Source organism: Thermobia domestica, chromosome 3, assembly GCF_964235325.1.
Source record: "Thermobia domestica chromosome 3, izTheDome1.hap1.1, whole genome shotgun sequence".
Taxonomy (NCBI): Eukaryota; Metazoa; Arthropoda; class Insecta; order Zygentoma; family Lepismatidae; genus Thermobia; species Thermobia domestica.
The window spans coordinates 68,180,566-68,196,465 of NC_137456.1; the positions used below are offsets into that span (position 1 = coordinate 68,180,566).

The 15,900-nt window shown below is 37.5% G+C and overlaps 1 protein-coding gene across 1 annotated transcript in view; it reads right to left on the minus strand.

The window, feature by feature from the left end:
• Positions 1–15,900, minus strand: part of LOC145680472 (uncharacterized) — a 53,284-nt gene that overhangs the window by 9,022 nt on the left and 28,362 nt on the right. Inside the window, exon 3 of the mRNA XM_081751039.1 lies at positions 1,218–1,313. Coding sequence (XP_081607165.1) covers positions 1,218–1,313 — 96 coding nt within the window. The remainder of the gene's footprint in view (positions 1–1,217; positions 1,314–15,900) is intronic.

Genomic DNA, 15,900 nt, shown 5'->3' on the forward strand with positions numbered 1-15,900 from the left:
TGGGTATCATGAGATCTCCGCAATGAGTATATTAAAAACTTCACGCAAGCTTATTACAAACCAGGAATTATATGGGGGTCGCTGGCAAAAGGACGTGATAAAATAGGGGGCCGTGATAGAAATTAGGTTGAGAACCACTACTTTAGACTGATGTTCGTTATGAGACATTTAACTATGTCTTTATTACTATAGAGACGCAATACGTAAACAGTTATTGGTTTATATCCAGAAATAAATATATGATCAGAATTGCTGTAATATTAAATTTACTTTCTTTATTTATATTCTCATAGTCAAGAAATAAAAAACTTGTTAGAAGAAAAAGAAAAAATAATATAAAAAAATATAGTTGTTGATTAAAAAAGATGGTGATATAAGAAATCTCATTGTGTAATGACGAACGATGGAATTTATAGACAAACGACGTTAAGGTGAATACAGCTTACTAACTATTAATACTCAGGATTTGTTGCATATTCCTGTCAAAAGTAAATTTTCAGATTAGTGTTTAGTGTTGTATTGTGATATGTCTAATGAAATAAGTATGTGCGAGTAAAAGAACTACGGGTTCCCTCAGCTACTGCTCTCACCCAACAATGATTAAATTCTCGAAGCATCTGATATCTAGATATATATATATATTTCTGTATTTATACAACTATTGGCTGGAAATCAAATTAATAAATGCTATATGATATTAAATTTTACTTCCAATACTAGTTATTCACATTCTTACGTATATTATAATAAGTGGCAGTATTTCTGAGTGTATTGGTATTACTAAATTGAAAAAAAACATGTAATTAACATTCAGTCTTTCCTTCAAATGAAACAAAAAATATTAATTGAAGTTCAAACATGGTACGAAGCTATAACCTATTGGCTCATAAACAGCACTCACTTTTTTTAAAATTAAAATTTCAACTTTCAAAATTAACATGTAGCTTAAAGTCTCGAGGGGGGCTCAGTGGTAGAGAGCTTACTGCTGGTGTGTCGGGTTTCTGGTTCGATCCCAGCTCGTACGAAGTGAGTTATGTGCTTGTTAAATACTGTGCTTATATGTATAGTCTTCCGCAGGGTTCCAACAGTAAATCAAATCTTCTACCACTTGCACTAAAAAAAAAAAAAAAAAAAAAAAAAAAAAAACTACACACGTTAGCTAGATTGACCAAGAAAGAGCACCAGAAAAGAAACGTAGAAAAAAAAACATAACTTACTTGAAATATGTCATTAATAAACCTTGACAAAACTTGTGTTCCAATTGGTTGCTCTGTTGAAGATTCTGACTCAACCGCATCGGGAGTAGGTGTGGTCTGAAATGTAAGGAAACATCCATGAATAAACATGACAGTGAAAAATATCTGCTTATTTTAAAACAAAAAATAAATAGAATTTGGAAATAATGTGTTCACCCATAATTCTAATAATATATAAAAGAACAATGTGTGTGTATGTTTGTGCATATTGTAAAATTGTGCTAAAGCAGACAGAAGGTAGAGCAATTACACAGGGAATCGATTTTTTCCAACAACCACTTTTATTATACATAAATCTTACTCTCGCCAAGTGAACTTTGTGGTGGACAAACACCGTGTGCGTGGGTTTCCTCGGGGTTCTCTCGTTTCCTCCCACTTTCTTCATTCCATCATTTCATTCATTTCTCATCATCACCGTCTTCTTTAAGCTAGCCGACATGATCGTGACACGTAAAACTCAAAATTTCATTTCATTTCATTTATTAAACGTCTTGTTATAAAACAATATAATACAGTTTCAGTAAATAAGTACAAAGTTCAGTAATAATTAGAAGTAAGTAGGTATCACAAGGCCCAGTCAGCCAAGAAAAACACAAATCTCCGCTGCAAGCTGCGTGAGATAGAGTAGGATTTTCAGTGCTCCGCTGCGAGGAAAGAAAGGTCGAAATCACCAGAGCTCCATTGGAAGCTAAGGCGGGGAAAGAAACCACAAATCTCCACTGCAAACTGAGTGATTTGTTGACAGGAATCTCATAGCTGCGCTGCAAGCTAAAAGATGGGTTAATTTGCCTTGATTTAGTTTAACGTCCCATGATAATACCTTCAAGGCTAAAGGAGACGTGGACCTACTGATTATAGTGGAATCCGAACCACTTTGGTGGTTCAACTGTACACCCAAGGGAATCGAGCCCGGGACCACGCGAACCGAAGTCAAGCGTGATAGCCACGAGATCAAGCGGGGAATCTAAGAGAGGGGTTAAGTTTAGAACAGAGCTTCTTTGCAAACTAAGTGGGCAAAGAAACCTCAGAGCTCCACTGCAAGCTGAGAGGTTTGGATTAGGATAAGGTTCTCTCAGAGCTCCACTGCAAGCTGAGAGGTTTGGGTTAGAATAAGGTTCTCTCAGAGCTCCACTGCAAGCTGAGAGGTTTGGATTAGGATAAGGTTCTCTCAGAGCTCCACTGCAAGCTGAGAGGTTTGGGTTAGAATAAGGTTCTTTCAGAGCTCCACTGCAAGCTGAGAGGTTTGGATTAGGATAAGGTTCTCTCAGAGCTCCACTGCAAGCTGAGAGGTTTGGGTTAGAATAAGGTTCTCTCAGAGCTCCACTGCAAGCTGAGAGGTTTGGATTAGGATAAGGTTCTCTCAGAGCTCCACTGCAAGCTGAGAGGTTTGGGTTAGAATAAGGTTCTTTCAGAGCTCCACTGCAAGCTGAGAGGTTTGGATTAGGATAAGGTTCTCTCAGAGCTCCACTGCAAGCTGAGAGGTTTGGGTTAGGATAAGGTTCTCTCATAGCTCCACTGCAAGCTGAGAGGTTTGGGATAGGATAAGGTTCTCTCAGAGCTCCACTGCAAGCTGAGAGGTTTGGGTTAGGATAAGGTTCTCTCATAGCTCCACTGCAAGCTGAGAGGTTTGGGATAGGATAAGGTTCTCTCAGAGCTCCACTGCAAGCTACGAGAGGGAAGTTAACCAGCCGAAACTTATATCGGTTACAGTGATTCTTGGAATTTTATATTTCCTTCTGGGTACAGGTGGAACTGGTGTTCTTCAACTATCGCGTGATCCAGTGGTGACGATGGTTTCTGTCGTCTGCTTCCTATAGTAACTTGTAGTAAAAATGCACGTGATGTTGTTTAGAAATAAAAGCACATGTTGATGTTTGTAAATAGAACCATATGCAGCCTATTAGTTTGTCTGTCTGTCATCAGATTTTCGCATAGAAAGAAGTGAACTATACTGCCACCAGATTTTGTACATAGATAGACCTTCGCCACATCCAATCGCGTACAAAGTCTTTTTTTACGATTTTCGACTCGAGGGTGGATTTAGGAGTCAAAATTTAAAAAAAGTATATGTAGTGAACTATATTGATTGTGAAGTATGCAATCCAACGTTTTTACTGTGGTCCAGGTTGCATACTTTTCTTATCTTTGCGAGTATTCTTGCATGGCGCATTGATATGAACATCTTTATATTCCGCTCCAATTGTCCGGATTTGATTTTCGATTCCAAGTTGGCACCCCTGTCACTCTTACGCGACGCGGAATTCGACAATATGCTACAGGACTTTCTTGTTTTCTTTTGATGTCACGAATCCCCTCGTAGAGTTTGTGCACAGCTTTCAGGCTCACCCTAAATATTTCAAGCATTCCTTTATTTTCAAGGATTTTGCATAAACAGCAATCATTCTTCACGTGCGACGCCGGGCACTTCTACTAAAATAATAATAATAATAATAATAATAATAATAATAATAATAATAATAATAATAATAATAAAATGTGTTTATGTGTTATGAGGTGATGCAATGCAAAAATAAACGCAAGTAAAATTAATAAAAATGCCACACAGCCTGCCAGGACAATTCACTCTGGAATCAGTGGCAACTCTAGAGGGACAATGAAGTCAATCGGCCCCCAGTGGTTCTTGCTGTACCCCGGCTGCCTTCATACATATTACATAATAATGAGGGCATGTAATATTAAACTAATATTTTAGGTATACAGAAATACCTGTTCCTTCGGTTGCCTTCCCCCTCAAAAATGAAAATGAAATGAAATGAAGTCTTCCAGTTTAACGTCCTACGATTATGTCCTTTAGGCTGAGGGAGACGGATGATTAAGCAAGTGATTGTTGATAAAATAATTGGGGGAATGAAATGTGGGAGGAAACGGGAGGTACCCGAGAAAGCCCACAGACACAATGTTATCCACTAAAAAATTACTTGGCCGGGGTCGAAACAAGGACCCTACGCACCAGAGATAACCGTTCTAAAACTGAGCCACCGTGCACCTTCCTTAATGAAATTAAACCGGGCGTTGCCACTGCCTGGAATTATTAACAATCTACACCAATAACAACAATGCGGACGGAAATCAGCCACGGCTTATGTAATAAGATACCATCTCGACATTCACTTGATGGAATTGAGGCAAAAACTTCTGTGAGGAACTCAGATGGTCGACCACTGAATTCCAACCTGGGACTTTCTCATTGCGAAGCAATAACGTTAACCACTAGGGCTACGCTTGTAGGGATGCGCACGAGACGAGTCGAGACAGGATTTTCCTGACAAAATTCGAGTTGGGATACGGCACTTCCAATAGAAATTATACATTTTTCGAGTCGAGACATCACTTTTACAGCACATTTTCGAGACGAGACAGCCACAAATCTTGTCTTGTGCGCATCCCTATACGCTTGCTTCATAAACCTTATGTTTTAAACTGATCTCCTACATTACATTTTGTTTTTCTTAAAATGATATCGAGATAACTTGTTTGAAGTTGGCGGAGTCGATGATCATGACTTCTGATGCATGGCAAAATGTTCCCAATGATTATTGGTAATTGCTGATTTGTTGTTTGATTAGCATTTACATATGATTAAATTCGAGTGGGATTTTAGCAGAGTTTCTTGGAATATATATATATATATATATATATATATATATATATATATATACAGTGGCGGCGATTGGACGTTAAAAGTCGGGGGGGCCAGACATGATCTGAATATTTGTATATCAATGTTAATATACATATTTCCCTGGTTGAAACTACATACATTAATAGGCCATTTCAGAAAAGTGGGGGGGCAACTGCCCCCCTTTGCCCCCCCTAATCGCCGCCCATGCAAATAACTTATTTAAGTACACAGAACTGTATAACGGTATTGAAATAGTCTTTACAATAGGGGTCTATATAACATAAATGCTCCTTTATACGAGTGACATATAGGTGTCGGTCTCTGTAAAACGCAATGTTTCACTAACGAAATCTCTAGAATAATAAATTTTAGGGATATTTGTCCATCATGGTTATTCTTATTAATTAAATTAAGTATATATGCTAAATTAAATAATAACACTAAAGAGACAATTGATGGAATAGTTATGATATAATATAATAATCGTAATAAATATTATAAACAATAATGAGAAAAAAATTCGTAGAGTAAATATTTGTTTAAGCATAGTGTCTCTTCAACTTTTAGTTATCTCTATATAAATCAGTTTTTGATTTTATTGATTACCCACAGTATATCGGAAAAAAGGCAGAACATTTTTTCTTTACAGATAACCCTAGTGCCATATATTGAAGCAACATATCATTGGAAAGCTGGATATCTGTTCAACGAAAAGAAACCACAATCATGAGAGCCGATTAAGGGAGTGTCAAGTTATAGCAAGAAAAGTATCTTGTATCACCTCGTCACAGAAACACCATGGAGCAAAGAACCAATATTAAATTTTGTTTCAAACTACATAAAACATTTACACAAACATTGGAAATGATGAAACAAGTGCATGATGATGAGTGCTTATCTCGTACACAGAGTGGTACATACGATTCCGGGACGGTCGGAAGTCCTTGGAAGACGACCCAAAGCCAGGCAGATCGAAAAACTAACATCGTTATGAGTTGGCGGAACAAGTGCATGAAATGATTGCCTACGATGCGAATTCGACTGTAAGATGGATGGCGGAGGAATTAAATACGACTAAAGACATGATTCACGAAATTTTGACAAAGGATTTAAAGAAAAATGGGAAGTCAGTGTTTGTCCCGCACACCTTAACTGACGACCAAAAATTTGATCGTGTTGAACATTGTAAAGACCTGGTTAAAAACACCGGAGGAAGCAGAACATTCCTGGAATCGATTGTAACTGGTGATGACACTTGGTTCTTCAAGTAGACAATGTTACACGCGTCAAGTCTGCCGTGACGAGGCGATTCCGAAAAAGGACATTCAAAACTCTATGCTAGCATTGGTTTGAACGTGTCCAATGGTGTATTGATGCGAAAGGGATGTGTTTGTAATAAAAAGAACTACAGTTGCTTAAATAATTCTTTTTTTTTATTTAAAAAGTTCCGTTATTTTTCCGTTTAAAAATGCCTTATTAAGTTTTTTATTATATACAAAAACAGACAAAAAATTCAATATCGATGAAATGGTGTAACTATTGGCTTAAAACTGAAGAGATTTAAAAATAATAAAGTGCTTTAGAACGTCATTCGCAGTAAATTTTAGCTGAGAACTTTCACTAAAACGCTACGTTAAGCAGTTTTACGTAAAAGTCATCATAAATATTTGAGCACGTGTTTCTTCTGTTCTGGTTGCTTTTACATACTTCTACTTGAGTACACGCTCATAATATATGCTACCTTGACCCTGTTTTTTTTTTTTTTTTTTTTTTTTTTTTCCATAGGAGAGATGGATAGCTTTTTAACTTTCCGCTGGAATTATGAAATATCAAACGGAAGAAAAAGTCTAAACCAATTTTATTTTTTTTTCTTATTCTTACGTAGAAAATAATAACTTTCCAGTATTTTAAGGTAGCTATAACAAGATAACAAAAGCCAAACGTGTATGTTTTCTTTATAATATTGTGTTCAAGTGTGTCCATGTGTTTCTTTGAATTAGAATTACTGTTAATGAACATGTAATATAGCATTTTTAAGGCTTATTACGGGCGGGAAATTACAAATTACACAATGTAATTAAGTGATATTAACTCGTTAGTACCCTTTAATACTTGCCTACCTTTATGACATGGCCTTTCATGACACTACAAATAACCCAGCTAAACAATTGCTATTAGATCAGCGATATACATGTTTCAAATATAGTATAGAACTTGTATATAGGTGGCGTTAGTGTACAATGATTACTAATTGAGGTTATAAACTGAAATATTTGTTTAATGTTCAAACAGGACCATTCTTTTTGTAATTAAACATCCTTACAAAATCTACAATTATAATGGTTTTTAGAGACTTACTATTATAGAAAAAGTAATTAGTTGCACACTAGCGTCATCTATATGAGAATCCTGTGAAACCTTTAGAAAACTACACTTCGCTATTATAAAACGAGGGTAAACCAATAAGTATGTGCTCTTTTGTTCTCAACTTATGTAGGCTGTACGGCTTTCTGCGCTCGCAAGCCGATATATGGCAGATTTCAGCGTTATCAATTCAGTTCGCGTTGCACTGTTCCGAAGTAAACATATTTACACTACTGTCTGTTTAGATCGCAGAACAGTATTCCATAGTCCGTTTTTTATGGCCTGAAGTTGTGCTAGGAGCTGAAATGCATAGAAGGCTTTCAGCACAATACGGGGGAAATGTTTTAGTGGCAACCATATGCACGTTAGTTATGGTTCTACGTATGAAATTTAATTTTTATGAAGTCTCAGCGATATGGATCCCAAAACAACTCACTGCAGACCGCAAGCACAATTTTGTGACAATTTGTTAGCACCTACTGCACCGTCATACCGACACAGGAATGAAACTTAAAAAAAAATCATCGCTGGTTTTTTTCTGTGATGAAAACTGATAGTGGCGTAGCCATGTTAACTTCAATATAGCGCAAAGCGAACTGAAGGGATAACGCTGATACCGGCCACAAGCGAACGGTACCATTTAGCGCAGAAAGTCGTACAGCCAACCTACAGACGATTAGAACAAAAGTGCACATACTTATTGGCTTATCCTCATAGCATTGTAACACATCTGAATTATTTTACACACAAATATGGAACATACAGAAACTGACAGATAACATATTATACCGCAATTAACATTAGAAAAAATACGAATATATTAAGTAGACCCTACTACAATATGTAAGAGCAAATTAATATGTTTAACAAATATTTCCAAGTTATGTATTACCCTTTGAAAATCCAGGGGCAACTGACCTCCTATCCCCCCGCTGCTTACGGCCATGATCATAAGTATTCTGCCATTTAGTTTGATATAAAGTTGCTTTGATTAGTACGTAAATGCTAAGATGAAAGAAACATCCAGAAGTGTTGGGTATAAATAAATCTGTAGAATACTTTAAACTGTCAGAGCATGATTGTAACGCAATCCCTTTATCCGCTCAAGACTGCAATATGCTTTCATTGATTGGGATCTTTTTTTCTCAAATGTATTCTTACAAAATTTATATTACTGGAACATGTTATTCTTCTTAACAATTATTTCCCAAATAATTTCATTAGTTACCTGTATTCAGGGATGGATTCTGGTGTGCCTCTGAATGCTCCTCTCACCCGAAAAGAATACATTTAGTGATGAAATAAATTAATAAATTTCCTGAAACATTTACATTATTATTTTCAAATAATAATAAAATAATACTTCGTTGGAAATAACTTTCCAAGGCACGTGCAATAGAAAAAATATAGGTTAGCCTGCAGTTACGTCTATATTGCCGGCTGTCTTCTGCTATCAAAATAAAATCACTTTTGTATGCATTACGTTCTAGTTAAAATTATGTGTCGTAATAGGCATAACCACATGATATGTCATAGCAACAGTAATTTCCCCCCCCTCCTTACAGTCTCTGACGGATTGATACGTATGACGCTCTCCCAATATATGTATCAGCATCCCTTTTTACGGAGCCAGTTCACTTTTGAAGAGGTGCATTAACTTTGCCCAAAGACAAATTAAACAACTGGGTAAAAAATCCTTGCACTTTTTAATTTATTAGGTTTCGTTCAATACCGGATGAAAATATACCAATAAGAAATTTGAATAACTCGAGAACCAATAGTGATAGAATTGTTCAGTTTTTTTTTTTTTTTTTTTTTTTTCGCAAAGAGGGAAGAATATAATTTTATGCCCAGTAGATAATTGGAATGGCGTCCTTTAGTGTTCGTCAGAATGAGGAGTGCTGTTTGTTTTTGGTTAGCAGAATTCAAGTCCCTGTAAGCGTATAGAGAAGATTTAGACAACAATACGTACAGGAACCACCAGACCGTCATTGTATTGTTAGATGGCATAAAAAATGCTGAAAACTGGCTCTATGTTGAGGAAGAAAGGTAGTAAGGAAAAACAACCCCTGAATGAAGAAATGAAGACAGTTCGGGAAGCCTTTCAGCGAAGTCCAAAGTAAATCGATAAGGAGTGTGAATACGCAACTGTGAATTCCGCGTTCGACTGTGCATGATATGCATAGAAGGTTACGTCTCAGAGCCTACAAGCTACAACTTGTTCAAAAATTTCAGCGACAAACCTTGCATATATGAATTCGCTGTTGAAATGCTATCGCACATTGATGGAGACAATGATTTTCTTAAAAAGATAAGTTTTTCTTACGAAGCCACCTTCCATACGTTAGGTAAAGTCTATAGGCATAACTTCAGGATATGGGATGAGGAAAATCCATATCAGTTTGTGGAACATGAACGTCTTTATCTTCATTGTTGTCGGTTTACCAACTTCGCAGGGGTTAGAGAGACGTCCAACAAATTTATTGCTTTACCAATTGGAGATTTTGTTTGTTTGTTGTATTTGTATTGTATTAAAGGACGTTCTCGTTTCTGTTATGTTTTATTCTGTATGAGGGGAAGAAAGAAGGGGGCTAGAGAGATTACAGAAAACCATGTTCTTCCTAGTATGTGACTTTTCTTTTTTTTAGGCTTTGCCCAAGTGATGCATTTACTTTTGGTTCTTGGAAGGCCGGTTTACTATGTACTGTGTCTGCTGTTCAGAGTGCAATGGAAAGTTCACTGAGAATGGGGTTAAGGTAGATTCTGCTTGTGAATTTATTGTCTTTATGTGTTCATTGTCCAAGTGTATTATGCAGTCTTTTGTTTCGTGTTTGTATTTTTCTTGGTTAGTTTATCCTGTTCTTACTAAGTGTGTGTGTAATGTATATGTCCCCAAGAGTTCTGTTTGACGGGCTCGATAGTCGTAGCAGTAGTAGCCAGTGGCGTATTTAGGGGGGGGGCTTCCGGGCTTAAGCCCCCCCCGAAATCTTACTTACTATAGTAAAGTATATGAAATATCTTGCAGAATTTTCACATTTTCTGGCAAAGCCCTCCCCGAAAGTTAGCAAAGCCCCCCCCCCGAAAGAAAATCGTAAATACGCCACTGGTAGTAGCAGTACAAGTGCCAGTTTACCATTTCACATTGCGAAATGGATGGGCGTCCAGTCTTTGGCTGCTTTACCCTGAGAAGTTACAAATTATTTTCTTCCTCTTCTTCTTGATTTGAATGGACTATATATTCTCAGCAGTGATAATTCTTCTTCTTCTTCTTCTTTTCTTTTTTGTGTGCGGCGGGCAGGTCTTGATGGTGGAGTGCCAATCCTTCGTTTAGTTCTCACTCTTCGGGTTTACTACTTTATTTGCTGTGTCGTCCCTTGGAGAAAATTGTTTTTCCTGTTTGAAGAACAGTGCTGCCTTACTAGTATATGCCTTGTGTCTCTGTGTTAGTTTTTTTTGTAGGTTATGTATGTATTTTATCTCAATTTTGTGTTGGCCGTTTCATGGATCACTTGTCTTCTGTTTGTAACTAAGCCTGTTTGTTTTTCTAAATCTTGAGTGCATTATGAAAATATTTCCTTTTGTTGTAGTTAGTATATTGATATTTTGTTACAGAATGTGTCTGGTGGCTCTGTTAATGGATTGGTTTAGTTTTTCCTTTCTGTTGAGGAGGATCGATTACCATGGTGAGAATTGATATAACCGATTTCATTGTTGATTCTGTTGCTGTTGCTATTGTTTGGTGATTCTTCTATCGATATCAGAACAGGTTTTGTGTGGATGTTCTTCTGTGTCTTCTTGTTCTTCTTGATCGCCTCCGTGGCACTGACAAGGACCGGATGCTGGCAATGGTTAATAATATTGAGGATGGCTTGTCTGCCATGATTATGGTGAGGTCTCTTGGCGTTATCGCCGCTTCCTTATTCGGTATCCGATCTTCTTGCAGGTGGCACAAAATCATCTATTTATGTGTTTTCACATTGTTTAGTGTAGCTCTCTCTACAACGGAAACAGATCCTGGGGCGATTGCAGGCGTGAGTGGGATTATCATAAGTATAGCAATTGTAGCAAGGGTTAGGTCTTGCAGTGGTTCTAGATGATTCCACTTTATGTGGTGTGTTGCGGACACACAGACTGTCTTCGATGAATTTGTTAATTGCTACTAAATATTTTGAAAATACACGTAGGAGAGGGAGAGGTCCTGTAGAGTTCTGCATCCGGGTAAAGTTGCAGAAGTCAACGTTACTTGATTCGAATTCTTCTTTAATCTCTTTTATGATTAGGTTGACATCTAAGCATTTAACCACACAAGTGTAGTTATGTTCTTTAGGTCGTCTGTTGCCCTGTTTTTCAGTGGATGATAATTGTCCGTCTGCTCTTGTGATATCTTTGATTGAGTTTAAACACTCATATCAGATTTTGAGTCCAAAATCTGAAAGTTTGAACTTCTGTGAGAATGCTTCCTATCCTTTCTGGATCTCGATGCATAGGATGAAACTTCCGCCGTTTTTAGTTGGTCGACCCGGAAAACATTTCTTGTATTCTGGGAGCACTAGTTGCAACATATCACTGAAAGCGTTTGCTTCAGAGAAATGTTCGTCCATCTTTGTAAAGACAAAGTCGTGTTTGATGACATTTTCATTCGTGGTACTTTCTTGCTCTGGGTTTGAGTTCACATCTGATATAGTGCTTCTGTTTTGTCCTGAATTAGGAATGTGTTTCACTGAGTTACTGGTGTCAGTGTTCCTCTCTGTGGTAAGTATGTAGAAAACCCACTTCATGATTTCTTGTGTTGCTTTCTGTATTGCATCCTGTATGAGCAATTCTATTGGTTGGTTGGTTTTGACTTCCTCTGCTGCAATTATCTGTTGCTCTGCTATTTCTTTTTCTTCTGTTTGGTTCTCCTGATTGGAATCTTATTCGTAGTCCTCGAAAGGGCTAGTTTCAACTGATGGGAGCGTTCTTGTTTTGTTCTTTATTATATTTGGTAATCTGGTATAGTTGTTTCTTTAGTTACCCCTAGGTCTTTTTGGGCAGCTGCTGTGGCCAGCCCGCTGACACATCTTCTTCCAGATGGCACAAAAAGTTTGCCTGACTGGTGTCTTGCAGTCTTCAGTGTGACTTTCTCCGTATCTGAAGCATATTCTCTGGTTTCTGCAGAAGGAGGTCATGTGATCGTATTGGTAACATATCCAGCGTACTGAAGTGCGTAATGCTTCGACTCTGTGGGCTTTATCGAAGAGCGGATGAGCTTGTTGATCCTCTTAGGATTACGGGAAAACAACCTGATCAGCGGTACATGGCCATCTTTTCCCTGAATTCTTGTGATGTTACAGAAGTCGATGTATTGCTTCCGTAGCTCTTCTTTGATGTCGCTCGTGTTATGCTCCAGGTTAATTCCCTTTATGACACAAGTAAAGGTAGTGGCGTTTTTATGCTGCTTCTTTGTGTGATTTCGTTTGTATTAGTGGTTTCCTTTGTGTTTGTGCCGGTGTTCTTCTCTGTAGTGTGTGTATCTTCTATTTGTCTGTCATTATTTGGTGGTTGTGTATAGTGGGAGTTCTTCTTTATATCTTCTTCTTTTGTGTTCTTCTCTGTTTGTAAGGGGGAGTTCTTTATGAATGGCATTCTCGTTTTCCCAGTAGAAGTATGCGTTATTACCGAAATCCTCTTTTGTGAATGTTTTTAGAAAGTACAGAAAGTGTTCGGTGATCTTGAAGGTGAGTTTATGATGAATTGTGAAGTTCGCTTGTATCTTCGTTTCTTTTTTGATTCCATTAAAGACGACATCTCCTATTCTTCACCTCCTCGAACAGGTAGTCTGTTCTGCCAGTGATGTATATTTTGCAGAAGAGGTATGGTGCTTCCTCTTTCTCTTCGCAAACCTCGGTATGTTCACTTACGGTAAACGTGATAGACTCTTCGCATCTGATTCTTCCGAATGCTACTCTTCGTCTGCTGCTGCTTCTTCTGATGGAGGGTGGTTCCGGAGTTGGTGGTTTTGTTTTTTGTGGATTTAAGAGCCATTGTAGTTTTATATGTGTGTTTAAATGTTAATGTGATATGGTCCTGAAAAGGGTGGACTCATTGATGTTTGTGGGCGAGTGAAACTGTGAATTCCTTAGGAAGGAAACAATTTATTTTCACCAGCGGGTGTCGCCAAAGGCTGTACAGCAAGGATACTAGTGCGAATCTTGGCTATCTAAGGGGCTACCACGGCTCGATCGTTCTTTCTTTTCCCCGAGAAATACACCATGTGCGGGAATTGACAGGGCCACAGCTTGTAATAGCACTAATTTAGCTGTGTTGTCGACGAAGGGAAGGAGATCCATCTTCTCAGTGTGGATCAAAGATCAGACCACACTAACTTTTAAGCACTGTCGTCTTTCTTTTGTGACCTTGAGGTATTGATGCTCACACCGCCACAAAATGTGCTTGTAGCACTAGCAATCTCTTTAAGTATCTGGAGTGACACGATAGCACATCCGTCTACCCTCGCTCTTTCTCAGGCAACGAACGCAACAGCCCAAAACTGAAAGTGTGATGTAGGTTGACTGAAAACTCTTTCATAGGTCCATTATTCTTTAAAGAGACTATAGTTACAGGAGCAACGTACCTTGCGGTGCTAGAAAATTTTAAGCTGTAGCTCGCATACTACAGGAATACATGTTCCAACAATACGAGGCTTCTCACCATTATGCCCGTCGCGTGAGAGAATTTCTAGATAACCATCGCCAAAACAGTTGAATTGGAAGAGGAGGTCCCATTTAATGAGCCCTGAGATCGCCGGACTTTTGGGAAGGGGGCTACGTAAAAACTTTTGTATACCAAATCCAAGTTCAATATTTGGATTATCTAGGACGAAGACTCGGAGCTTGTGGATCAGTGACACTTCAACACTAGGATAGAGAGGAGATTGACTACCGCCTTGATGTTGCCGAGCAACAAAAGGGGTACACATGCAGGCGTATTAAGTCAAAGTTGAGTGATATCTTGTACTGGATATAAAATTCTATTTTTTTTTCCCTGAAAAACAAGATTGGACGATTCTGTCACTATTGGTTCTCGAGCTATTCAAACTTCTTATAGGTACATTTTCATCCGGCCACATTATATTTCAGTATTAGTAGTATGTTGCCGAAATATAGAATACACAGTACTCTCCCCACTGAATGAAGTAAATTCAAATGTGCACTGAACGTCCTCCGAAGGAAAAACAAATGCAAAGATGAATGTAATCTGCTGCTATCTGTAAGCGATTAGCATTTATTTGCACTTAAGTAAAGAAACATATTTCATCGTTAATACTGTAAGGGCGCTCAGAAAGGCGCAGATTGAGCCTATGAGATCCCTTTTTTAATTTATTTTTTTTTATTTTTTTATTTTATTTTATTTTATTTTTTTTTTTTTTAGACGGATGGGAACATTCTTTGATTAAAAATGCCATAATGATATTTTTTAAAAATGGTAAATTGAATTAAATTTAGACTGCAAAGTATGGTTGTCACCTTTTCAAGTAAAATGTTAGACACTTAGTGAAGCTAATGAACAGGGAAGGGAGGTCAGGGAATGTACCAGAGATTGTTTTCCGTAATATATATAACTATTGATAATTGATTGACTTAATAACTATTGATCCAGCCGACCGATCTCCATCAAATTTTCAAGATAGATGAGGTTTCGGGCCTCTCATCTGTAGTTTTCGTGCTCGCTCAGATAAACAGTGAGACTTCCGATGTCGTTTAAATCCAAATTCAACCCCGCAACTAGCGGAAGGAGAGGGGAAAATATATAAAAATGATCGAAAATGACCTGTATTAATGTCAAATCCATTGTTTTCAGGGTCACTAAAATGAACACTGACACTTCTGATGAATTCAGCCCCCATTAGTACTTCTAGGGAGGGATGGTGATATATAAAAATAATTGAAAATGACCGATATTAATGTCGAATTCATAGTTTTTGATGTTCCTAAGTTGAATGACAACAGTTTTGGTACCCTTTGTGTTTAAAATGAAACGTATTCTCCTCGTGCGAAGAACGGGTGTTCTAATGGTATATAATAAAAATATGATCAATGTAAATACTATGTAGTTCATATATAGAGACAACTATATGTTATGTACAGTCTTGTTTAAAAAAACCTGGCCACCACCTCTCTTCGAAAAGCTCTTTTACCTACAGATGAAATTAAATAAAAAAAATATGGATTTGGTCAAATGAGATTTTTTTAGAGTCAAAGTACTATAGTTCCCTACGTATGTCTACCGGAATATTACTTTCTAAAGCAAGGCCAGTGGCCAAAATTTTTTGAACAATATTGTACACCTGCCTCTGTTGTAAAGCTTCCCCTAATTTTGAAGGCTCTACGAAATAATGTGGAAACTAAACCCCACTAATGATAACAATGATAGCAAATAAGTATCAAACTTGGGACATTTAAAAGTATCGATAGGGTCACATTGGGAAGCGAGACATCGGGACAGTCCCAACAAAGTCGAGACAAGTGTAGGTAACCTTACTATAAAGCAAGTTATCTTTATTATTATTATTATTATTATTATTATTATTATTATTATTATTATTATTATTATCTCTATCAACTCTGGTCTCCTCTACTTCTTCTTTTTTTTTGTGAG